We start from the raw sequence: 25,581 nt of genomic DNA, 5'->3' as shown, positions 1-25,581 counted from the left end.
CCCTTTTTTGTTAACTTCTCCCTTTTACCTGGTATGTTTTCCTTTTAGTTGAGTCAATTTCATTCTTTATTTATTCATTCTTCATCCTACAGGGTTTCTTAGACAATGAATGTTATTATTTCCTTGTAGCCAGATGCCTTGGGTAAGTAACAATTTTGTTACTTACTTTGGGTAAGTCTCCTTCTAGATCTCCAGTCCCACCCAACAGAAGAAATTACCAGGGACAGTTTCTTCTGTGTACTTCCAAAAATGACTTGTGTATCCATGCTTATGATGGTCTTATACAGTCACATCTTCAGTGGAATGAGTATAATCCACTGCTTTGTTCTTAAGGATCCTTCCATACTTACTGCTTTTTTCTTCCAAAGATGTTGCCTGTATGATCTCATGATAAGTGAGAAAAGCAAAATTGTATGTACCATATGATCATAACTATAAAGGAATACATAGAAAAAAAATCCTGGTGGGAAGTATATCAAAATGGTGTTGGTATAAGTAATTTTTTTTCTGCTTTTTGGTGGTTGCTATAGCACATCATTACATCTCAGAGCACTTTAAGCTTTTGAATTTAAGGATTTATTGAATGTTGAAGATTATTCTGTCTTCACAGTGCAGACTTCCCTGCTTTGGTTGTGAAGGCCAGTGGTCTTGCGGCTGGAAAAGGGGTGATTGTTGCCAAGAGCACAGAAGAGGCCTGCAGGGCTGTACAGGAGATCATGCAGGTAGGTTGTTCCCTGGAAAAGTCACACTGTGTTGGATACTCCTTAAGTTTATGAAATGTTGCTCAAGATAGGGAGAACCTCTCTAGCAAACACACAGGTAAGTTTTTTTATAATACCATGTATTAAAATCCATCTCTATAAAAGGGTTTTTGCAGATCTACACTGATGGCTAAACCACCATGCTATTCTTTGGAAGTAAGTTCTAGCATGCTTTGTTGTCTGCTACGGAAAGGTAGAAAATCCTCAGACTACAGAAATTCAAATTCTCAACCGTCCATGGAGACAAAAGTATTTGTCCTTAGTGTCCCAGGTCTAAGAGAAGTGAAGCAATGAATTAATATACTTTTCTTTTACCATCCATCTTGGTTGTTTTTCACCCTTATAGAAATCTATTTTCAAAGGCATTCTCTAGTATAAAGGTAGCAGGCAAGCATATCATAATTATAATCAGACATAAGAATTAAGTGGTAAGGGTGAAAATATCTTTTTCTATTACATGATTGGAAACTGGAAAGCCAGATCCCCAGAAAAGTGTTAATGATATGTTCATTTCATCTGTACCAGTGTTGGCTCTGCATTATTGCCACTTGTCAAAGTAGGAAACATTCATAAGGGGCACCTGGCTAGAGATTACTAAATAAATAAATAAACTTCTAAAAAATTAAAGTTTATTTAAGTAATCTCTACACCTGATGTGGGGCTCGAACTCCTGACCCCAAGATCAAGAGTCACATGTTCTTCCAACCGAGCCAGCCAGGCGCCACAAATAAATAAACTTTAAGGAAAAAAAAAAGGAAACATTCATATGTTCCTTTGAGGCTCTCAGAAAAGGAAGAGGAAATTACAATACTAGTGAATTGGTTCATAATACAAATGGTGAAAAATGACAACAGCCCATTGAGTAAATATTAAAAGCTTTTTTTTTTTTTTTTAATGTACAACAAGGATAGAGCTTATGGAGCAGCTGGAGAAACAATTGTCATTGAAGAACTTCTTGAAGGAGAAGAGGTGTCTGTATGTATATCCACCTTTTTGGCTTTTATAGAGTAGGGGAAGCTGTATTATATACTCCAGTGATAATGGAGTGAGCCCCAGAAAGACTTGATTTATTCTGGTTGCTTCATGTGAAAGCATAAACCCAGCACTTACAAAGGAATTTGTATATGTTTAGTATTTTGGATGCAAGTGAAAAAAGGAATTTATCATCTTTTAATCATGCCCTGTGTATCAGTAGAGGACTTGGATTTTTATCCCATATTATTTAAGGGGGGTAAGGTTGAAATACTTCACTTAGAGAGTAGCCTGACTTTTTTTCCTAATTGGCTCAAGAATTACAGATCCTTCAGAAGTTAGAATGTTCTGATTCTTTTTTTTTTTTTTAAAGATTTTATTTATTTATTTGAGAGAGAGGATGAGAGGAGAGAGAGAGCACATGAGAGGGGGGAGGGTCAGAGGGAGAAGCAGGCTCCTTGCCGAGCAGGGAGCCCGATGCGGGACTCGATCCCGGGACTCCAGGATCATGACCTGAGCCGAAGGCAGTCGCTTAACCAACTGAGCCACCCAGGCGCCCTAGAATGTTCTGATTCTTGATGTAGATAGCTTAGGCTTATTTATGTTTCAACTCACTTTAAAAAAAATTTTTTTTTCCCGAGAAGAGTTAAGGTACATATGGTTCCCCTCATTAAATTTTTTTTTTTTTTTTTTTTTTTTACTTTTTTGTCATTTAAGATAAGTGGACTATTTTCTTTTCTCTACAGTGTCTGTGCTTCACTGATGGAAGGACCGTGGCACCCATGCCCCCAGCACAAGACCATAAGCGATTGCTGGAGGGAGATCATGGCCCCAACACAGGGGGAATGGGAGCCTATTGTCCAGCACCTCAGGTACTTCCCGCAGGCCCAGCTGAAGTTCAGTAGTCATTGTTTAAGTCTTCTCAAAGAGCTCTTGGACCATACTTTTCTGTCTGTTTTCTGTACATGCTATTACTAATCAGCAATTTGGATTTCCTGTTAAATGAAAAGTATCTCTTGTAGTCTCACTCTAAAACAAACCTTTTCTTTCTTTTTTTTTTTTTTTTAAAGATTTTATTTATTTATTTGAGACAGAGAGAATGAGGGACAGAGAGCATGAGAGGGAGGAGGGTCAGAGGGAGAAGCAGACTCCCTGCCGAGCAGGGAACCCGATGTGGGACTCGATCCCGGGACTCCAGGATCATGACCTGAGCCGAAGGCAGTCGCTTAATCAACTGAGCCACCCAGGCGCCCTAAAACAAACCTTTTCTAAAGTTGGAAGAATTAAGTATGGATTGAACAGATCCCTCTAGGTCCTGCTCTCTACACGCTGTATTTAACCCATGAGAGCCAATTACAATATAAAATTATTTTTTATTCATCTTTGGATATCCAAGGTCCAACACATAAGTGCTTATATAATAAGTGTGTGTGTGTCTGTGTGTATGAGACAGAGATGAATTGAGAACCAAGTCAGACTATAATTTGTTTTTATGGTCTCTGTACTTCATGGCGGGTACATAAAGTATGTTTCCAAACAATTTCTGGATAGTTTTATAAGAAATCTGCATTGAGTGTCTTATAAGTAGAACTAGTACTTCAGAAACTCACCCATTCTTTTCATTTATGATAGTCAGTGGTTGTTTATGCTGATAATATAGTGCCTTATACACATTTTTCTTAATTAAGAGATTAAAAACTGGATTTACTTTAGGCTATAAGTATTAAAACTACTATTTGGTAAAAGTGATTTTAGTTTAAGAACCATCTCTAGGGGCACCTGGCTGGCTTAGTTGGTGGGGCATGTGACTCTTGGTCTTGGGGTTTTGAGTTCAAGCCCCACTTTGGGTGTAGAGATTACTTAAAAATAAAATCTTTGAGGGGCGCCTGGGTGGCTCAGTCGTTAAGCGTCTGCCTTCGGCTCAGGTCATGGTCCCAGGGTCCTGGGATCGAGCCCCACATCGGGCTCCCTGCTCGGCGGGAGGCCTGCTTCTCCCTCTCCCGCTCCCCCTGCTTGTGTTCCCTCTCTCGCTGTGTCTCTCTCTGTCAAATAAATAAAATCTTTAAAAAAAAAAAAATAATAAAAATAAATAAATAAATAAATAAAATCTTTGAAAAATAAAATACATATTTTTTAAATTATCTCTAAGTCTAATTTTTACAATTAAATTTATAAACTCTCGGATTCTTTATCAGCTTATGAAATAGGCATAGATATACCAGAAGGATACAAAAGGGCCTCAAATTGGTAGAGGAACTTTTTTCATTTTTATTATTATGTTTTAGGAAACTATTTTTAGTGAGTTTTAAGTGTGTACATGTTTGAGAATCTATAGGTTTAGTAGTAAAAGGTGATTTAACATTTAGTCCTGAAATGGCAGTGGACACTGATCAGTAAATATATAATCTAACTTCTGCTTATGATAATTTTTTTCCCTCAGAGGTCGTCTTTCCTATTTTATAAGAATAAGACTACTTACTTGATAGAGTCAATGTGAGGGCTTTAAAAGCTTATGAATTTAAAGTGCTCAGCCTAGCTGAGGTAGTAAAAAATAATCGTTCTCACTTTCTCCTTTCATTGTCCCATATAGTACTGCTTACAAGATTTTTTTTTTTTTAAGGATTTTATTTATTTATTTGACAGAGAGAGACAACGAGAGAAGGAACATAAGCAGGGGGAGTGGGAGAGGGAGAAGCAGGCTTCCTGCTGAGCAGGAAGCCCGATGGCGGGGCTCGATCCCAGGACCCTGGGATCATGACCTGAGCCGAAGGCAGACACTTCACTGACTAAGCCACCCAGGCACCCCATGACTTTTTTTTTTTTAATACCCAGTTACATTTAAATGTTTCTGTATGTTCCCCAGGTTTCTAAGGATTTGTTCCTGAAAATAAAAAATACCATTCTTCAGAGGACAGTGGATGGCATGCAGCAGGAGGGTATGCCATACACAGGTGAGCACATCGATGTCATTGTGGACATTATTCTTAGAGTGACTTTACACCTTGACAAAACTTCCCCACTTTCTCTTTTTTCACCGCCTTTTAAGTGACGACTCTTGTAACTTTTGCCATAGTTAGTGCAGAACCTCGAGTATTAGTAACTTATAGTCTAATTTTCAGTCACAATACAGTGTTTTCATTATAGTTTGGTTTTGTTTTTGTTTCCTTTTCAATGAAGGTGTTCTCTATGCTGGTATAATGCTGACCAAGGATGGCCCAAAAGTTCTGGAGTTTAATTGCCGTTTCGGTGATCCAGAGTGCCAAGTGGGTAATAGTTAAAGATAATATACTTTGTAGATGTGTGTTTTTTAATCTCGGGATTTATCAGCCTCGAAATAATTACCTTTAAGGAATATATGCAAGTTCTGCTGGTATCTCAGTGAATACGTTGTCTAGGGAGAACTAAAATTTCTCTCAGTTGCCATGTTGATTATGTTTTTCCAGGTGATCCTCCCACTTCTTAAAAGTGATCTTTATGAAGTGATCCAGTCTACCTTGGACGGCCTGCTCTGCACATCTCTGCCTGTTTGGCATGAACACCTCACTGCCATAACTGTCGTGATGGCAAGTAAAGGCTATCCAGGAGACTACACCAAGGGTGTGGAGATAACAGGTGAGGATCTGAGAACAAAAGGGGGAATTACAGTGTGACAAGTGACCAGCGTTACAATAGGCCTTCCTCCCATGCTATGCTTTGCTCCTTTTAGGGGGCATAAGGCCATCAGAAACCTTTCAGGGGTTTTTTAACCATGTTGGATGAGAGTGTGCAAATGTCCAAAATGACATTTTGGACTGTCATCCATTTGCCTTCCTGCACAAGGAAGACCTGTATGGGCCTAGCCAAGTTTCCAGAGTATCACTCAGTGTACCTTTCTCTTCCATCCTCCAAGAGCCATGAAAATAAAGGGAACTCATGAGAGTCAAAGTACCATTAGTAGAAACTACATCAGATAAATTTCAGAGGCATGATCACAACTAGACACCCCACCCCCACCTCCTGTGTGCAGCATACCCCATAGTCACTTGGATGACAGAATTAAAACAGTTAACTGTAGCCTTCTCTTCTGTTTCTCTTTATAGGAAGTGAGGCATTTCTTGTTAAATGATATTAAATAAAACAATGTCTTAAAATGCCAAATAAGTTCTAGTGCCATAAGCCCAAAGGCAGACCTCCAAGATCCCCAGCAGGCTATAGTTTGGTCTCCCTCAGGACCCTAACAGTGTGTTTGGTTCAAACACCCTAGTTCCTGCCTTGCCCAGACAGTAAGTCCTTTGCCCTGTGAAGCCCAGTCGTGGCACCTTTGCAGTTAGGAACTGATTGTCTTTTATTTTTATTTTTTTAAGATTTTATTTATTTTTTTTGAGAGAGCGTGCAAGGCGAGCAGGGAGGGGGTGGAGGGGGAGGAGGAGAGAAAGGGAGAGAATCTCAAGTAAACTCCACACTGAGCATGGAGCCGGATGCAGGGCTTGATTTCACGGACCCTGATACTGTGACCTTAGCTGAAATCAAGAGTGGGATGCTCAACCGACTAAGCTACCCAGGCACTCCTGATTGCCTTTTAAAATGAACAAAGAGAAGGGGTAGAATCAAGATCACTTACAGTGGTGAAATTTCCCTAAGATTGAGGTGACAAGTGTAATAGTCATTTCTGAGACAGCAATATTAGATATTCCCAATACCAGTACGTAGTTGGGTACCTATGACTAATGCGCCTGTGTTAGAAAAACATATAGGGAAGACCTTTGTTAACAAATTACTAACTGTGATGCTAAAAGAGAAGTGGTGACCAAAAAAGACAGACAATGTATGAGTGGGGTTTTGTTTTTTTTTAATTAAGAGATTATCTTTGTATAAACTGCCCATGTTGGTCACTTGAGAATATAGAAAATATGGTTTAATTATATCTTAAGTGTAAAATTATATATGAGAGCTTAAGAATAATTCAAAACAAAATTAAGCTAGGTATTTTAGATTGGGCCTAAAATCAAATTTAAATCAAATTGTTTTAAGATTTTATAATTGTTATATTGGGGAAAAGATTAAGAATATGTTTTGCATTACAGTTATCCTATTGGTTATTTAAAGAAGAAAGCAAGAAAGCGAAAGCAATTTGTATGGCTATGATAAAGAAAAAAATTCCTTTACTCATAAGTAAAAGATGTGATCATGTATAGGTTTTATTCATTGATGTTTAGGGATTTTTATTTTTCCTTTCTCCCCTTTTAAGTTTTAGTTATTAACGTCCTGTCAGGAGAGAATAACGTACAGGTGACCCTTGGACAATATGGGTTTGAACTGCATGGGTTTATACGTGGATTTTTGTAGAGTACAGTACTGTAAATGTATTTTTTTTTTCTTGTGAGTTTGTTAATAACATTTTTTTTCTCTAGTTTATTGTGAGAATATAGTATATAATATGTAACATACAGAATACACATTAATTGACTGTTTATGTTATGGTAAGGCTTCTATTCAACAGTAGGCTCTTAGTAATTAAGTTTTTGAGGAGTCAAAAGTTATACATGGATTTTGGACTGTGAAGGGGGGTTGGCACCCCTAACCCCGGCATTGTTTAAGAGTCAACTCTACATTTAAGTCTTAAACTTTTTGGACTTAGGTGTTTTTTTTTTTCTCCCCCATTGAAACAGTAGTTCTTACATGAGATTATAACACAGGTTAATGATAATACAATTACCACCCTAGAGCAGAACAGACTGTTCTAAAGAGAGACGGTCTATTTGCTATCTTGTTGCTTTATTCCTTCCTGATAGGATTCTTGTGAAGATTCATTTAAATGAAATAAAAATCTTACTAAAAAAAACTTGAGGCGCCTGGGCGGTCAGTCAGTTAAGCGTCTGCCTTCGGCTCAGGTCATGATCTCAGGGTCCTGGGATCGAGCCCCACATTGGGCTCCCTGCTCAGGAGGGAGTCTGCTTCTCCTTCAGCCTCTGCCTCTGCTCCTCGCCCACTTGTGCTCACTCACTCGCTCTCTCTCTCCCTCTCAAATAAATAAAATCTTAAAAAAAAAAAAACTTACGGAAATTATAAACCACTTCAGAAGTGCAGACTGTTGTTATTATGTAAATGTGCTTTCTTACAGGGTTTCCTGAAGCTCAAGCTTTAGGACTGGAGGTGTTCCACGCAGGCACTGCCCTGAAAGATGGCAAAGTGGTGACTAATGGGGGTAGAGTCCTTACGGTAACAGCAATTCAGGAAAATCTCATCTTGGCCCTTGAAGAAGCCAAGAAAGGACTAGCTGCTATAAAATTTGAGGGAGCCATTTACAGGAAGGACATTGGCTATCGTGCCGTAGCTTTTCTCCAGCAGCCCAGGTAAATTTCTTACCAAAGTGGTTCTAGCACAGCTTCCGAACTGATGTAAATGGCTATATAGAAAATTCTCTTAACCTTATATTAAGCCATTCTATAATCTTTTCTCTCAATGGGACTGATCTGCTTTTGATTAGCATGTAGTTTAGGTCAAAACTAGTTAGAACGATATTAAAATAGGGGCACCTTGGTGGCTCAGTTGGTTAAGCCTCAGCCTTAGGCTCAGGTCATGATCTCCAGGTCTTGGAGTCAAGCCCTGCATCAGGTTTCCTGCTCAGCAGGGAGTCTGCTTCTCTCTTTCTCTCTCTCCCTCTGCCGCTCCCCACCACTCATTCTCTCTTTCTCTTTCTAACAAAATCTTTAAAAAAAAAAATTCAAATGAAATGGGAAAAGCTTCATGGTAGCTTTTTGTGTTTGAAAAATTGAATAAAATCACAGTGATTTAGTAAGGACTTTTTCACATATATTTTAAATATATACAGTCATTTGTCAATTACTCATCAATAAAGATGGGAAAAGGATTTTTATTCCTTGAGTTATCATATATTTAAATATTACTGTTGTATTTTTATCTCAGTTCCTGGTTTTGTCAGAGAATGCAAGATGAAAATATTGGCCATCTACCTTTGCAACTTAATTTGACTATATTGGAAATCTTGGCAGTCTAATTTTGTTACTTCATTTATATTTATTACTGAAATGTATTTTTTGACCCCTTATTAATTTGTTAGCATGTACAATGATTCCTTTGTAAAATCAATAAACTATTAATTGCAAATGTGAGTGTTTTGATTTCTTAAGTATATATCACAGTTACTATTATTCATTGAGTTTGTCTATGAGAAATAAATATGTTTTAGGGCAAAATGAGAAATTTTTAGCAACTTAATTAAACTTAATCCCATTAATTGATAGACAAATATTTAGGTTTAAATACTGGAAACTTTTTAGGATTAGGAACATTAAAATACCATGCTAAAAGTTTTATTTTTCATTTTAAAATAACTAGATTCCATTGAAATGACCAATTGCAAGGGACTGTCATTGTCATCTTAATACTAACCTGAGTTCGTAAAATTAAAGATGAAGAAAATGAGAGGGCTCAATACCAGCTGCTACCTGAGAAAGGTTTTTTTAAATCAGTAGAACTTTGTTTCCTTTCTGAGCATGACCCTAGACTGCTAATTTCATTGGAGTTAATTGCCAAAGCTCTCAACTCTATTTGTACCCTGACCCATTGTTTCTTTTTTTTTTTAATTTTATTTTTTTTAAGATTTTATTTATTTATTTGAGAGAGAGAGAGCACACAAGAGAGGGGAGCGGGAGAGGGAGAAGCAGACTCCCCGCTGAGCAGGGAGCCCGATGCGGGACTCGATCCCGGGACTCCAGGATCATGACCTGAGCCGAAGGCAGTTGCTTAACCAACTGAGCCACCCAGGCGCCCCCTGACCCATTGTTTCTAATAAAATTTCACATATTTCTTCATGTATCACTACATCCCAGTATGCCCAAAGTACTCATTTTTGTAAGGCAAGGCTACTGAATTCCCAGTGCTGTTCATGAAATTTAGATGTACTGCTTCAATTTGTTGGCCCTATTTAAAGGGAATAATGCACTATCATTATCTGGTTTTGCTTTTTCCAATGTGTTTTTATCTTGTTTCTTGCTGTCTTCAGCTATGAGGAAACTTACACAATTCTCTACTGCACTAAGAGCCCAGTTTCATTATTTAGGGATTTCTTTGTAGAGTACATATAATCCTAATTTTCACTTTTTTTACTCCATTTTGGCATTCCTTTCCTTCCCATACCAAAATTGAATAGAAAAATGTTGTGGCAAAATATCAGTATATCTAGCTATCTGTGAGAAATAAGAGAAGTAGTACTCAGTAGTGATAATAAAATTGAATCAACTGGGGAAGTTATTTAAACATATTCAATTTCCAGGGACTGCCCTTGACCAGTTAAAATCTATGGATGGGGCCTGGCACATTCGGATATATAAAAGTCATCTTCTGTTTTATATAATACCTTATAATTAAACTAATTTTCCCTGGCATTTAGGTGATGTGTTTGTTTTAATTCTTCAGGGGCCTGACTTACAAGGAATCTGGGGTAGACATTGCAGCTGGAAATGTGCTGGTCAAGAAAATTAAACCTTTAGCAAAAGCTACCTCCAGACCAGGTAAGTCAGAGCCTGTCCTTTGCTAGTTCATTAACTTTGACTGGCATTGTGAATTGATTTGGGTGTTGTAGTTTACTGAGGAAAATGTTCCAAATTAATGCCAGATTGCTGTTAGGTCTTTCCTCTTTAAGCCGAACCCATAGTCTTCTGCTTTCTTGTCTCTAATATAAAGGAAAACATCTCAAAAAGATATGTCTGCCCCTTTCATATATACTTAACTTTCTTGATCAATTCTTTGAGCACTTGGTACTCTCCCCCGTTCTCAGGAAAGGCATCTCTTATTGTAGCCGTGCTTAATTAGAAGTGGTTTGTATATCCGTGTTTAATCTATTAAAATGCAGTAGGTAATTAATTTCCTCCCCATTAGGCTGTGATGTTGATCTTGGAGGTTTTGCTGGTCTTTTTGATTTGAAAGCAGCTGGTTTCAAAGATCCTCTTCTGGCAAGTGGAACAGATGGTGTTGGAACTAAACTGAAGGTAATCAGACACCTATGTGATTGAGTAAAGGCCTTTTGTGAATGATAGAGAATTTACCGTATATCAAATACATATTTTTCCCCTCTTGATGTATATGCACTAAAGAGAACCATACCAAATAACCATAAAGTATGGCTAAAATATCTACGTATTTCTAACAACACGATGTTGAAACTATATCTGGATGGAAGGGTTATTGGAGGGGATTAAACGGGATACTTTTGGGGGCACCTGGGTGGCTCAGTTGGTTAAGTGTCAGACTCTTGGTTTTGGCTCAGGTCATGATCTCAGGGTCAGGGGATCCAGCACTGCATCCAGCTCCAGGCTCAGCAGGGAGCCTGCTTGAGATTCTCTCCCTCTGCCCCTCCCCCCACTCCCACACTTACACTCTCTCTTCCTCTCTAAAATAAGTAAATCTTTAAAAAGGGGGGGGTTCTTTTGGGGCACCTAGGTGGCTCAATCAGTTAAGCGTCTGCCTTCAGCTTAGGTCATGATTCTGGATTTCCCAAGCCCCACGTCGGGCTCCCTGCTCAGCAGGGAGTCTGCTTCTCCCTCTCCCTCTCCCTCTCCTCCTTCCCCTGCTCGTGCATGCTCTCGCTTGCTCTCTCAAATAAATAAAATCTTTTTTAAAAAAATTAAAAACAGGATACTTTTGGATCAAGTGGCTTATCAGAATTTAGTATTTTATCTTTAGGTGTTTGGAACAGCTAGCCAAATAGCAATAATATTTATTAGCTTCCGTTGATAAACTGACAAGGTATAATTTGGAGCTTATTTTTTATGTGGATGTTTTATGTATTGTGCTTCTTTAGATTGCCCAACAGTGTAATAAACATGATACCATTGGTCAAGATTTGGTTGCAATGTGTGTCAATGACATTCTGGCCCAAGGGGCAGAGCCTCTTTTCTTCCTCGATTACTTTTCCTGTGGAAAACTTGACCTCAATACAACTGAAGCTGTTGTTGCTGGAATCGCCAGAGCTTGTGGAAAAGCTGGATGTGCTCTCCTTGGTATGACCATCGATTTTAATCACATGTCCTTCTTCTTACTGTATTTTAGCCCTGTGTATAAATGTGATTAGCACTAATATAGCTAAGAAGAAAAACTACATATTACATGATGAGGCAAATAAAATATAGATAACATTACCTGAAGAAAACTTAGATCCTGGTGCCCTCAAGCCCCTCCTCAAGGGTTTGTCCCCCAGATTTCCTATTCCTAAACTGTGACCCAGGCCTTACCTTTTTCCCTGATCTTTATCATTTCCATCCCCATCTTTCTCAAGGGCCTCATGGACAAACATGGTTAGGGGTTATTTCCTCCTCACTGGCCTGCAGCAGAAGTAGATGATTCCTGACATTCTACATCTTAAGCATTATTTTCCAACAGAAGTAACACTAAGAATATAATGTACCTAAGATTTACAGAAATATTGCTTAAATATATATGGGAACTTTGAGCAAAATGAATTGTAGGTTGACCAAGCAATGAACCTATCTCTTTTATATTAACTATTTCTGTGGACACATCTTTCCCAAAAGCCAAAATGACCTTTTCAACCCTCTTTTAGAACAGTTTATAATTTGGAGTGTGGGGGCGCCTGGCTGGCTCAGTCATTTCAGGTCATGATCCCAGGGTACTGGGATCCAGCCCCACATCAGGCTTCCTGCTCAGCGGGAAGTCTGCTTCTACCTCTCCCACTCCCCCTGCTTATGTTCCTTCTCTCGCTGTGTCTCTCTCTGTCAAATAAATAAATAAAACCTTAAAAAAAAAATGGAGTCTGCCTGCCTAGACCCTTTCTTTACATATGATCACAAAAGTGAACTATGCTGTACTTTTTAGGCCAGGGCATTTGGATTTGAGCAGGCCTGATTAAATCACCTCTCTAAGCCTGTACCGTCATCTGGAATATAGAGTGATTATAAAGGTCAAATATAAATGAAAGCATTTCTAAAATTAAACTGCTGTAGAAATGACATTATATTCAGCCAAGCATTTGTTCTTTGAAGATAATGCTGTTTGGGGGCTACACTTATCCTTTGTGGAAATTAGTACTGTTTCCCTTGAAATCACACTTGGTCGAAAATTCTGTTAGGCAGCTAATAGAGTACATATTTTTTAATGTTTGCGGAATATAGCCACGTGTTTAATTGTTCATAGTAAGAGTAGGGGCACCTGGCTGGCTCAGTCAGAAGACCATGCAACTCTTGATCTTGAGGTCCTTGAGTTCAAGCCCCATGTTGGGTGTAGAAATTACATACATACATATATACATACATACACAGACAAACTTAAAGAAAAAAAGAGGACCTGGTGTCAGTACTTCCTAGACAGGTTTATAAATATTATGTGATTTCTTGGCTCTTGTTTTATCATCCTGCCAGGAGGTGAAACTGCAGAAATGCCTGACATGTATCCTCCCGGAGAATATGACCTAGCTGGTTTTGCCGTTGGTGCCATGGAGCGGGATCAGAAACTCCCTCACCTGGAAAGAATCACTGAAGGGGATGTTGTTATTGGAATAGCTTCATCTGGTCTTCACAGCAATGGATTCAGCCTTGTAAGGAAAATTGTAGCAAAATCTTCCCTCCAGTACTCGTCTCCAGCACCTGAAGGCTGTGGTGACCAGACCTTAGGTAAACACACTCACGTTTAAATTTTCCTGCTTGTAAATAGTGAGCAACCATTCATTGGGTTAGTCTTTCATTAGTTAATTAGAATGGAATAAATTACATTATCTTATGATTTCACTGTTTGGACATTATCATATAACTGGCGTGTCTACAGGGTCAAATCATTCTCTATTTCAGAATTGTTGACATATGCTTTGGTTTTACATTCATAGGCTAAGTGTTTGTCTTATCTCTCCAATACACAGGGGACTTACTTCTCACTCCAACCAGAATCTACAGCCATTCACTGCTACCTGTCCTACGTGCAGGACACGTCAAGGCCTTTGCCCATATTACTGGTGGAGGATTGCTAGAAAACATCCCCAGAGTCCTTCCTCAGAAGTTTGGGGTAGATTTAGGTAAGATTGTTCAAAGGAAATTTTGTTTGGAAAACCATTGGGAGGAAAAATGCATTACGGAAGAAAACTATGGGTAGTTAGTGCACATATAATTATATATATATCGGGGGAAAAAAATTTTTTTTTTTTAAGATTTTATTTATTTGACAGGCAGTGAGAGAAGGAACACAAGCAGGGGGAGTGGGAGAGGGAGAAGCAAGCTTCCCGCCGAGCAGGGAGCCCGATGCAGGGCTCAGTCCCAGAACCCTGGGATCATGACCCAAGCCAAAGACAGACACTTAACGACTGAGCCACCCAGGTATCCCTGTATGGAAAATTCTTAATTATTGGGGTTTCTCAGAAAAAATAAGACTGACCTTTTTTTACCTCCTTTTGCTTTATTAGCTATGTTTATAAGGCATAAGATCCTCTCATGTAACTGGTAATCTCAAGCTCTATCAAGATGGAACCAGGAACGTTCCAGGAAGGGAAATGGTAGCCTGTGCAAGGGATAAACGGAACCCAAACCAAGGTATAGAGAAGGGAGACAGATTGGAGAATCACTTTGTGCTTAGAAGAAAAAGAAGTCCCAAGTTTCTAGTTAAGCAAGTGAATGGATGGTAACATGCATAACACAGGAGGAAGAGTAAATTTGGAGTAGGAAGTAGGAATAGTGTTTTGGTTTTTCTTTTCAAATATTATCTATTTATTTTTAAAGATTTATTTACTTATTTGAGAGCGAGAGTGCAGCGGGGAGGGGCAGAGGGAGAGAACCTCAAGCAGACTCCCCGCTGAGCCCAGAGCCTGACAAGGGGCTCAATCTCAGGATCCTGAGATCATGACCTGAGCCAAAATCAAGAGTCAGATGCCTAACCTACTGAGCCACCCAGGCGCCCCTCTTTATTTTAGAGGAGTGAGGGGAGTGCAGGTCCGTGCAAGGTAGGGGAGGGGCAAAGGGAGAGAGAATCTCAAGCAGACTCTGCACTGAATACAGAGCCCAACGTGGGGCTTGATCTCACGACCCTGAGATCAAGATCTGAGCAGAAATCATGAGTCGGACACTCAACCAACTGAGCCACCCAGGCGCCCCTGGAATAGTGTTTTAAATCTTCAATGTGTTTATTGTAAGGTGTCTGAGAGCAGAAGTTGCTATCAGGCTAAAGTTAGGTTTGGTGCTCATATGCAGATAGTAATAGTTATAGCCAAGAGAGTGGGGGGACTACAAGGTTGTTCCTCAGTGTTCTGTCTACTTTAAAGACTGACAGAGGTAGAATTACTAGAAAAGCACAGTCAGAAGCAGGGAGTGAACCATGTAAAAGTATCATGAACTCCAAGGATTTGAACACAACACTGGTCAGCAGTGTCAGGTACAGCAAAGAGATCTGGGATGAGAACTAGAAATAAGCCAGTATGATTCAGTCAGCTCAAAAAGCATGTCAGTGAGTGTAGATACCACCTGCCACATGATTGTGGGGGGGAATGGGTGGCAGAGATACAGGGACAGTGAATGGAGGTTGCTGTTTCAAGAAACTTATTGGTAAAAGGGAAGGGGGAGTCATTACTTACACTCATGGCAAAATGAGCAACAGGGTTTTCCCTCCCTGTTTTTATAGGGTAAAGAGACAGAGGAACTGCTCCAACTATCATGGTCAACTAATATACATTGGTTTGAGGAAACAGAAACTAAAGAAGGTCACATAAAGTAGCCCCTTTTCCCAGTTAAGAAGGGCTTAGTGAGATGAGCAGACTAGGAGTGAGGGCTTGAGGAAAGGAGTAAATAATAAAGTAGACTAGGAGAAACAAGAATGAGACAACAAGCAGCACTGAAGATGAAGGCGAAGCTGGTTGGGTGATTTTTCTCCCAAAGTATGAGCATGTATAGCCTTGAAACATGAATGAAAAAAAAATTGGGTTGATCCAGTCAGGCTGGCCAAGTGGAGAGGTCACTCGTGAGGGGAAGCAGCTATGGGTGCACGTGAGTAGATGTGCTGAGCCCACGGTAGAATCAGTACGTGAAGCTAAGAGAGAACCTGAAGAGTCAGAACTAGGTCGTGATGTAGAGTTGATATCACCGTATTCCCAACGGCCATTGTGGTTGAGTCACACAAATGTCTGTGTCCCAGTAAAGAGGAAAGTCAGGCCCTTATATCAGCCTCTGAGATTTCTTCTAGGAATCATACTCCGACAACAGATTTAGGTAAGGCGTTTACAACATAAAGTTGCAACTGGTTATATTACTCCTGACAGATCTGATCATTTGTAGAAACTGGGCTCTTAGCCTGTCAGGGTTTGTTTGTTTGTTTGCTTACAAACAAATACTTTGTAAATCATTTTGCTAAAATGAGATCATAGTTTGGTAATCTGCTATTTATTCTGCCATTTACTATATCAATATCCAGCTGTCATAATAGCATCGTTTTTGAGATGAGTATTCCATTTTTTTATATGCGTATACCACTGTTTGGTTTTATGTTGCTGTTGACTTTTGACTATTGATACAACAGTGAACATCATAGTAGCTAAATCTTTTGAGCTCAACTTTTAAGAAAGAACATTGCCCAGCTCGTAGAAATGGAATTAAGTCTGATAGAGGAGAAGGTTCATAGACATGCGATGCTCCTTAAAAATTGTATCAACTCTAGAGCATTAAAGAACTGATTATCCAGGGTGCCCGGCTGGCTCAGACAGTAGAGCATGCAATTCTTTATCTTGGGGTCTTGAGTTCATTCAAGCCTCACGTTAAGGGTAGAGTTTACTTTAAAAAAAAAAATAAACAAAAATAAAGAACTGATTATCCAACAGATACACCAAATTAATAAGGGGAACTGATCGTTAACCCTATTATTTAATAAAAAGCTAAATCCGTAATGGCTTCCCTTTCTTAGGAGCATCATAAGTAAATATTTAATTTAGTACAGGTTTGGCAAGTCAGATCCCATAACTACAGATTCCAAAGAACCATCCAAATTTAAATTATATGTATGTTGTGTTTATGCCTTTACTTAAAAATTTTTATTAGAGATTTTTGTTGTATTGTAACAGACCTAAATCTAAAATTTAAAGTAAATATGGGAAGGAGTGCCTGGGTGGCTCAATCAGTTAAGCGTTCAACTCTTAATTTCAGTTCAGGTTGTGATCTCAGGATCCTAGGATCAAGCCTTGTGTTGGGCTCCACGCTCAGCCAGAAGTCTGCTTGTCCCTCTGCCCCCCGCAACCCCCGCCACCGCGCATGTGCACATGCGTGCTCTCGCGCTCTCTCAAATAAAATCTTTTTTAAAAAGTAAAGTAAATAGGGTGCCTGGGTGGCTCGGTCGTTAAGCGTCTGCCTTCGGCTCAGGTCATAATCCCAGGGTCCTGGGATCGAGCCCCACATTGGGCTCCCTGCTCAGCAGGAAGCCTGCTTCTCCCTCTCCCACTCCCCCTGCTTGTGTTCCTGCATATCTCTGTCAAATAAATAAAATCTTTAAAAAAAAAAAATAAAGTAAATACGGAGGGACAAGGTTTTGATTTTAACCTTTTATATAGTGTAACTATTTTTAAATAGTGGATATGTTTCTTCTAAATCTGTAACATAAGCCACCTAGTTTTGCATCTTACTTAGGGTACGTTTTGGTCATCACTAAGACCCAGCTTAACATTCGCAAACCTTTACTGGAATTCAGCTGGTAACACAATTAATCCATTAAGGGATTTCTAAGAACTTAGTTAATGCAGCACAAAACCTCACTTAACTGTGAATACTGGCCAAGTGTGTCAGCAAAAATGTTTGATATCTGAGGTACAAATGGATCCTACCCCAAAATTGTGAAAAGGCCAGTTTATAGTTCTACCCTATATAAAATAGCAATGCTGCTTATAATTTCCACAGCTTTGTATAAAGGCATACATTATATTTTGTGTGAGACAATAGGTTAATCAGACAACTCTTGCCTGTTTTCAGATGCCCAGACCTGGAGGGTCCCCAGGATCTTCTCATGGTTACAGCAGGAAGGACACCTCTCTGAGGAAGAGATGGTCAGAACATTTAACTGTGGGATTGGGGCTGCCCTCATGGTATCAAAGGATCTGACAGAGCAGATTCTGAGGGATATTAAGCAGCACAAGGAAGAAGCCTGGGTGATTGGCAAGGTGGTTGCATGTCCTGAAGGTAATCACTCTTTGATTCGTTGTTCTTAGTATATAACCTGAAATACAACTCTGCCCTGCCTCCGAAGCTGTGCCCACCTTTTAGTCGAACCATTGGTATGGCAGCTGCGTTTCCACAGCTGTAACATGACAACGCCCAAGCTAGTAACACATTTCTCTTCATTTCTGCCTGACACCTCTGTGTAGTAGTCCCTATGCGCAGCTACACCCCACAGGACAACCCGTAACCAATGAGGTGAATAAATACCCACTTCAGAGACAGAAGAAGGGAGCAGTTCTGAGGCAGTCTTCATGGCTCTTTTGAGGGTCGCAGTGGAATCAAGTCCCAGTTGCCCACAGTGGTGACCAGTTTAATAACACACTCTTATACTGTCTCTCCATATCACTTTTCCCAGATCCTCCCTCTGGTTTCCTGGGATCACTTCCCAGAGTAATCTTCCCACAGGCAAGACCTTGTCTCAGGCGAATTCAGGGAATAGTGAAGCAAGCACCCTGACAAGTGCTGTGTATACTCAGGACTCTGTTAGAAGTACTAGAAATTAGCAGAGTAGCAGAAAACCAACTCACATTAGCTAGGAGATGCCAGGGCTTGCCGATTATGGCCGTGTCTGCCTTTCGTTCCTTCATTATGTAGGTTTCATTTCAAGCAGGTTCTCCAAATACCAGAAGGATATCTTGAGCCCACATCCTTGAGCTCACATTGCAATCGGTAAGGGAGGCCCTCTCTTCCTCAACATCCTGTGTCAGATCTTTGAATAGCCTTACTTGGGTCACATGCCTCCCCTGAGGCCACAAGATAGTGACGTGCTGTGGCTTTTAGTTGAAGTAGGTAATTATACATGTTCTCTTTCAGGAAGTTTTTATGAATGAGTAGCATTAAGTACTACAAGTCTATTCTTCATTTTAGTCCTTGCATATCTTATTTTCAGAATGAAGTATTCTCAAGTTTTCATAAAATACTTTTCTTTCCATTTTTACTGTTAATTCACAGTTGTTCCATTCTTATTTATTGGGTGTGTTTGAAATGAAGGTTCTCCTCGTGTGAAAGTCAAGAATCTGATAGAAACCATGCAAATAAATGGCTCAGTATTGAAGGATGGCACTCTGAAAAATCATTTCTCTGTCCAACCAAAAAAGGCAAGAGTGGCTGTCCTAATATCTGGAACAGGTAAGATATGCCTTCTTCTTTACTGTGGGGCTGTAGAAATGCTCTTTCCAGGTGCTTGGGTGGCTCAGTTGGTTAAGCATCTGCCTTCGGCTCAGGTCATGATCCCAGGAGCCTGGAATCAAGTCCCACATCGGGCTCCCTTCTTAGCGAGGAGTCTGCTTCTCCTTCTGCCCCTCCCCCTGCTTGTGCTCACACACAGGCTCTCTCTCAAAAATTAATTAATTTTAAAAAGAAGTGCTCTTTCCTCCTCTCCCCCTCCCCCCTAAAAAAACCTCCTTCCAATTGTGAGCAAACTGTCAGTAGAACAGGGACAGGGGATCATTAAGGACTTTCATTCTGTGTCCTCAGTCTTTCTACTATTCTCAGGCTTTTGAGACACCTAAACGAAGAGTAGAGGGTATAAGGAAGATGATTGAAGAAAGAGAAACCAGAAAAGATGGAAAATCCAACTTTCGTATCATAGCTTTCTAGTTAAAAAGTCTTAAAACAACTGAGGTGTTTTTTGTTTTTTTTTTTTAATTGGTAATAAGAATATGAAATTTATGGTTGGCTCTTGTGGATAGAGGGGTAAAATAATAATAAGAGTATCATATTCTCTCAGATGGAGATAGCATATTTATTTTTCCCACTACTGTAAGTAACATTGCTATGAACATTTTTGTAAATATACAGTACATTTCTAGGTGCATAGCTGATTATTTCTTTAGGATACATTCCTGGAAGTGTAACTGCTTTCCAAGTCCCTTTTAAGATTTCAATATACTTTAGGCCCAAGTTGATGGTAAAGTAAAGAAGCTATTGTAAGGGTCATAGTGGTTTCTTCTTAAGACGGTTGATTTTTCAGAGCATCTGGCTAACTCAGTAGGTAGAGCATGTGGCTTTTGATCTCAGGGTTGTAAGTTCAAGCCCCACATTGGGCATAGAGATTGCTTAAAAAAAATAAAATCTTAAAAGAAAGAGAGTTGATTTTTCTTACTTATTTAAGCAGCTTATTCCTCACCAGTTTTTAAATCATGTTATACTGTTTCTTTTACTGTGCTCGATCATAAGATACTGTTTTGCAGGAGCAATTACATATCCTAGAACCGAGAGTGCCTATGTTTTCATAAGCTATTACTCCATTCAAGAGAAAGGGAATTTAAAAGCCTCACATATTTTGCCATTCTTTTCTAAGACATTTATTTGGAAATCTTGACATTCACTATGCAAAATGGAACATACCTTTATTAAGAAACTTGCGCTTACTTGTGTGTTTCTCTTTCAGGATCAAACCTGCAAGCTCTCATAGACAGTACAAGGGAGCCAGGTAGCTGTGCACACATTGTTGTTGTTATCTCCAACAAAGCCGCAGTGGCTGGTTTAGATAAAGCCGAAAGAGCCGGAATTCCCACCAGAGTGAGTTACTTTGAAAAGTGTCTTTCCTGCAGACTGTATTTAATCTCATAACCCCCCCACCTCCCCACCTCCCCAACAGGACTTACATCTGTAAGGGCAACTTGTTCTTTGGATCTCTGGACTGGGGTGTGTGCTGGGCTTGCCTTTCTACTTCATCCTCTCCATTCCTTAATTCTTCATATCAGAGGTGTCTTCATGAGAAAGAAGGGAAGTGTGGTCTATGTACAGGTTGAGTTTTAAATCGTTTTTGGTAATTCATTGAAAAAGTTGTGCCTATCTTTTTCTGTTACAGGTAATTAATCATAAATTATATAAAAGTCGTGTAGAATTTGACACAGCAATTGACCAAGTCCTTGAAGAGTACTCCACAGACATAGTCTGTCTTGCAGGATTCATGAGAATTTTATCTGGCCCCTTTGTCAGGAAATGGGATGGTAAGCAAAAATTGTGTGACGCCACATTGAGAAATCAACTGAATAAGAATGCAGGGTCATTAGCTTCCCAAACAATCCCAACAGTGAGATATTTACTGGGCCATTTTAACACAGGTCATAATTTAATTTCCTTTGCCTCAGCTCAGAGAATGACCCAATGATCATTTTATCTGCGCTTTTTATCAGTTTTCTTTGGCCTGCTGTAATTAATCATTTTTCTAAAAGAAGCTTAGGTTACTCACATTACTCATATTTCATCTTCTGAGTAAATACTCAGTAGACATTTTTACTTGTGTAGAAACAAAAGGAAGTGATTGCCTATATCCCACAATGAAGAGTCCATCCTCTCCTTAGGAAGTGTAGACCATTGCCACACATGGCAAGGTAGGCACTGTTTCTGGAAAACATGCCTTGTGTTACTGTGTCTTTGTGTTTTGACTGCATCCTATTGTCCTTTTTTGTGCACCTGTTTGGACAATAAATGGATTCTCTCTCCAAAGACTTCCTGTTTTCTTAAGTGAATATGGTTAGACAGAGTCCTTGTGGTGTAGTGAAAACTGGCCAAGCTGTGGTGCCGTAAGGCACAGAACTAGCCAGTCTAGCATCTGGCTGGTGGACATGCCACTTCATGCTTAGAAGTCAAGCACATAGACGCAATGCAGGAGTCTCCTGTCTTTCTAACAGTACGTGCTAGCGGCAGGCCGAATTTTCCTCAAGAGCTCCGTGACCTAGAGTTGACCTCCCTGCCCTGCAGGCGTCTCTTCAGTTGTGCAAGGCGGGAGTTTGCTGCCCCCAGGGCCTCCTGGATGAAAACCTTTATTTCCCTTTACTTCATTTCTGTCTTTTACGAAGAAACACCCATCCCAGAGAAATCCTTTTCCTCCTGACCCCTGATTCTAGACAGAAAAACATACATTCCTTTGGTAGAGTACATAGGAGTTTTAAATTCTGACCACTGTGTTTTTACTAATTTCCAGGGAAGATGCTCAACATTCACCCATCCTTGCTCCCTTCTTTTAAGGGTTCAAATGCCCACGAGCAAGCCCTAGAAGCCGGGGTCACAGTCACTGGGTGTACTGTGCACTTTGTAGCTGTGAGTATCTCTACCAAAATATTATTAGTGTCTGTATGTAAATTGTACTAGCTAGAAAGTAATGTTCAAAACTTCTTCTTCCTTCTCCAGGAAGATGTAGATGCTGGACAAATTATTTTACAAGAATCTGTTCCAGTGAAGAGAGATGACACTGTTGCAACTCTGTCTGAAAGAGTGAAATTAGCAGAGCACAAAATATTTCCTGCAGCCCTCCAGCTGGTAGCCCGTGGAGCTGTACGGCTTGGAGAAAACGGCAAGATTCGTTGGGTCACAGAAGAGTGAAGCCTCCCAACCCGGGAATAGAGCCAGTTCTGAAAAAAGTCTGGCTATTTGCATGATGACTTTTACCATGGACTCAGCGGAGAAGAACAGATGCTAAAAAAGAAGTCCTCACCCTCACCTCTGGCTGGTTTTTTTTTAAGGAACAGAGATTCGTTAAAAACAAGACTGGTACAGTAGGTCTAAGACCTATGTGTGTCACCTCCAATGGTCTTTCAGGGTTTACCTGTTCTGGACCTTCTGGTTCGTAATCAAGTTGGTCATTCAGAATTCCTCTCACTTTCAGCCGGACGAGATACCAAAACTAGTCTTCTTCCGAATGATACCGCCTCCATTTTTTGTAGTTATATGTGCTCTAGTATTTGAAGAGTTAACCCACAAGGCTACTAAGTTAAATATATTAACTTAGTATCTCCCCTATATTATTTTCCTGTATGGGTTTGAATTGAGACTTCTCTACTGTAATTATCCTGATCATAATTTAGGGTCATAAAATTGGTGTGTAGCTCCCATTTCTGAGAGAGAGTGTACTTTGTGCTTTGAAATATCATTAAACATCTCTCTAATTATTGACAGTTTCTATACCACGCAGATTTTAGCTTCACAGTTATTCTATGGGTTATCAACATCCATACTTTTTATAAATACTAGAAGGTTAAAGGGAGAGTTTTGGTGGCCTCTAGAATCAAACATAGGACTGAGGCATGTTACTCATCCTATCTGTCTCTGTGTCTCCACCTACTAACGTAGGCAAATGCCTATCATAGTTGTTTTGATAATTAATACGTGTGAAATGCCAAAAACCATGCTTGGCACAGAGTAGGCCCTCAAAGGTCAGCATTTATTTCATAGCTCTTCCCAGTTATGAAAGCTCTTGTAACTCAGTATTCTAGCAAGTATATCTCGAGCATAAAATTGAGAATGGTGATAAATAGAATATTGAAAGTGTGGTAGGTGCTGTTTGGGAGGAGTGAGGGCAGTCTCCCCAGACTAGTAAAGAGTATAATGGCACTGATGTGTTTTCCACTCTGGCCATTCATTTCCAATCCGGATATGCAATCCTGGAACTGGGAGGTCTAGGTCAACCTACGAGGCACATGTACATGACCCCAAGCTTGGTACCACATTTCTCCCATAGCAGAGTGAACAAGGAAAGGCCAACCAGCCCAAAGGCAGCCAGCAATCCTTAGACTACTGGGCAGCCTTCAGGGTGATGTGGCCTAAGGTCTGCCTGCCCAACAGGAGTGTACCTTATTGGCAGGATAACCAGGAGGCCCTGTTCGAATCCTCCCTGGGAGTTTAAACTCAAGACCTAACAGCAAAGCAGTCATTTTATACAGAAGATACAAATTCTAGCCTTACAAAAGGAAAGAGTAGGGGGGCTAAGAAGAGAGGCACCTCTACCAACAGACCCTAATTCACTGCCCCTGGTGCAGGTAGGTTTCCCCAGACCCAGGCAGCTGGCCAATGATGTCACCCTTACTCACACTGACTATAGTCAGCAACAACCATCAAATTGGAGGTTGAGGTGCATCATTTCACACAGGTCCCTTTGCTGTAAAAACAACTGATTGATTTGTTCTGGAGAGTTCACTCGGCATTAAATACCTATTACATACATGCCAAACATTGTCCTATGAAGTTTACAGAAAGTTAAAGATACAAAGGAAAATGTTATTGGTGGATAAAATCACAAACTAATAAAAGTAGAGACTAATAGGGGTTCCTGGCTGACTGAGTCGGTGGAGCGTGCAACTCGATCTTGGGGTTGAGTTTGAGCCCCACGTTGGGTGTAGAGATTACTTAAAAATAAAGTCTTAAAAATAAACAATAAAACCTTAAAAAAAAGTAGAGGCTAATAGTACCAGCATGCAAATTAGAAAAATCAATGTAAGCTTATGACTTCAGAAATACAGTTTTTTAGCCCTTACTCTGATACTAAGTTCCACCAAAGGGAATGTGAACTCCATGTAAGGTTATTGATTCCATATCTTGGGATAAGAAGAATCAAAATGTGTCTGAATTATCTGGTTGCCAGAAACCAAAAAACATTTGAAAATAGGGACGATACTGAAAGAACAAGGGAATCAGCTTCAGGGGTGTCCTACTGTCTAGTTTGGGATAAACAGTATTATTTGGATGTGATGAGTATATGAGCAGCCATTAGTTTATAATGATACTCAGAGAAAAGGTCATTTAAGTTACGAAAAAGTCAATACAAGAAAGGTGAAGACAAGGTTAATATTTTATTGTAACAAATCTGTACATTTATCTTTTATTATAAACGGCTTTGTATATACGCAGGAATAAAACCAATCAGCCCCTGGTCACACCTTGTGTTCCGGTAGAAAGATTGGGCAGAGGGGGGTGGGGGTCCAACTGTTAAATCAGCTCTACTGGTCTCGTAAGTCAAAGGAGTTAAGTGTGAGTTACAGAACAAGTAAGCCAAACGTTCTCAAGAGGATTGTTGTACTTTCTAAGAGAAACTTCATGGTCTCTAAATGTTCCTTCTCAGATTTTTTATTTAACTCTTTTTAACTGCTATACAAACTTCTTAAGTAACCCAAGTACAACATAGTATCTAATCATAATAAAGTTTAATAACTGGTACAGCTGCTAGGTCCTCATTATTTTTTTCAACACAGTTCCCTCGGCTATTCTCTCTTACGCTAAGGGAGCAGAACCACAGCCAAAGTCTTGCCCCGGGAGGAGACTGTCAAGGACACTGCTGCCGGGCCATCTCAGGCTCCGCTGGCTCCACACCCAGTGGGCACTCCATCTGCCCTGTCCCCACAACTGAAACGCACTCTGCCTGCCTGTGTCTCTGGGTCACTCATCCAGTCTTAAAGTCCCAGTTGTAAAATCCAATTGTCCAAGTTAAGATCGCCCGTCCTTTTATTTACCACAACATAAGGCCATTTTCCTTTCTCTGGAGCCAATTGGCTTTTTTTTTTTTTTAATATTTATTTATTTAAGTAATCTCTATGTCCAATGTGGGGCTCAAACTCACGACCCCGAGATCAAGAGTCGCACACTCTTCCAACTGAACCAGCCAGGCGCCCCCTGGAGCCGATTGTTACTTAACATTTTTTAAATTAATTCACAAGTAGGAACAATCCAAACGTCCATCAGCTAATGAATTGATAAAATGTGGTCTTTCCATACAATGGAGTGTTCCTGTCATTAAAGGAAATGAAGCACTGATACATACAACATGGATGAAACTTGAAACATGCTAAGTGAAAGAATCCAGTCACATATGACCACGTTTACAATTCCATTGATTTGGAAAGGTCCAGAACAGACAAATCCATACAAAGAATAGATTAGTA

At 39.9% G+C, this 25,581-nt stretch overlaps 1 protein-coding gene and 1 long non-coding RNA gene across 4 annotated transcripts in view; one reads left to right on the top strand and one right to left on the bottom strand.

The window, feature by feature from the left end:
* The window catches only part of GART (phosphoribosylglycinamide formyltransferase, phosphoribosylglycinamide synthetase, phosphoribosylaminoimidazole synthetase), a 31,307-nt gene extending 6,446 nt beyond the window's left edge, over positions 1 to 24,861 (top strand). For all 3 annotated transcript variants that reach the window (XM_081799625.1, XM_081799627.1, XM_081799626.1), the window contains exons 5-22: positions 611 to 722; positions 1,668 to 1,736; positions 2,480 to 2,605; positions 4,597 to 4,684; positions 4,911 to 4,996; positions 5,177 to 5,345; positions 7,834 to 8,065; positions 10,152 to 10,246; positions 10,614 to 10,723; positions 11,536 to 11,734; positions 13,109 to 13,360; positions 13,603 to 13,755; positions 17,675 to 17,881; positions 18,911 to 19,048; positions 20,313 to 20,443; positions 20,736 to 20,877; positions 21,855 to 21,970; positions 22,061 to 24,861. In XM_081799625.1, coding sequence (XP_081655751.1) covers positions 611 to 722; positions 1,668 to 1,736; positions 2,480 to 2,605; positions 4,597 to 4,684; positions 4,911 to 4,996; positions 5,177 to 5,345; positions 7,834 to 8,065; positions 10,152 to 10,246; positions 10,614 to 10,723; positions 11,536 to 11,734; positions 13,109 to 13,360; positions 13,603 to 13,755; positions 17,675 to 17,881; positions 18,911 to 19,048; positions 20,313 to 20,443; positions 20,736 to 20,877; positions 21,855 to 21,970; positions 22,061 to 22,252 — 2,617 coding nt within the window. In that variant the 3' untranslated portion in view covers positions 22,253 to 24,861. The remainder of the gene's footprint in view (positions 1 to 610; positions 723 to 1,667; positions 1,737 to 2,479; positions 2,606 to 4,596; positions 4,685 to 4,910; positions 4,997 to 5,176; positions 5,346 to 7,833; positions 8,066 to 10,151; positions 10,247 to 10,613; positions 10,724 to 11,535; positions 11,735 to 13,108; positions 13,361 to 13,602; positions 13,756 to 17,674; positions 17,882 to 18,910; positions 19,049 to 20,312; positions 20,444 to 20,735; positions 20,878 to 21,854; positions 21,971 to 22,060) is intronic.
* LOC145716361 (uncharacterized) lies at positions 554 to 18,597 on the bottom strand. Its single transcript, XR_014138993.1, has 2 exons — positions 18,448 to 18,597; positions 554 to 734 (listed from the first exon to the last, which is right to left on the bottom strand). It is a non-coding gene; the product is annotated as an uncharacterized LOC145716361 (long non-coding RNA).
* Positions 24,862 to 25,581: the final 720 nt, after the last annotated feature.

The sequence above is a fragment of the Leptonychotes weddellii genome, chromosome 1, assembly GCF_054177405.1.
Source record: "Leptonychotes weddellii isolate Sample4059 chromosome 1, ASM5417740v2, whole genome shotgun sequence".
NCBI lineage: Eukaryota > Metazoa > Chordata > Mammalia > Carnivora > Phocidae > Leptonychotes > Leptonychotes weddellii.
This window is presented reverse-complemented; position numbering and strand designations above follow the sequence as displayed.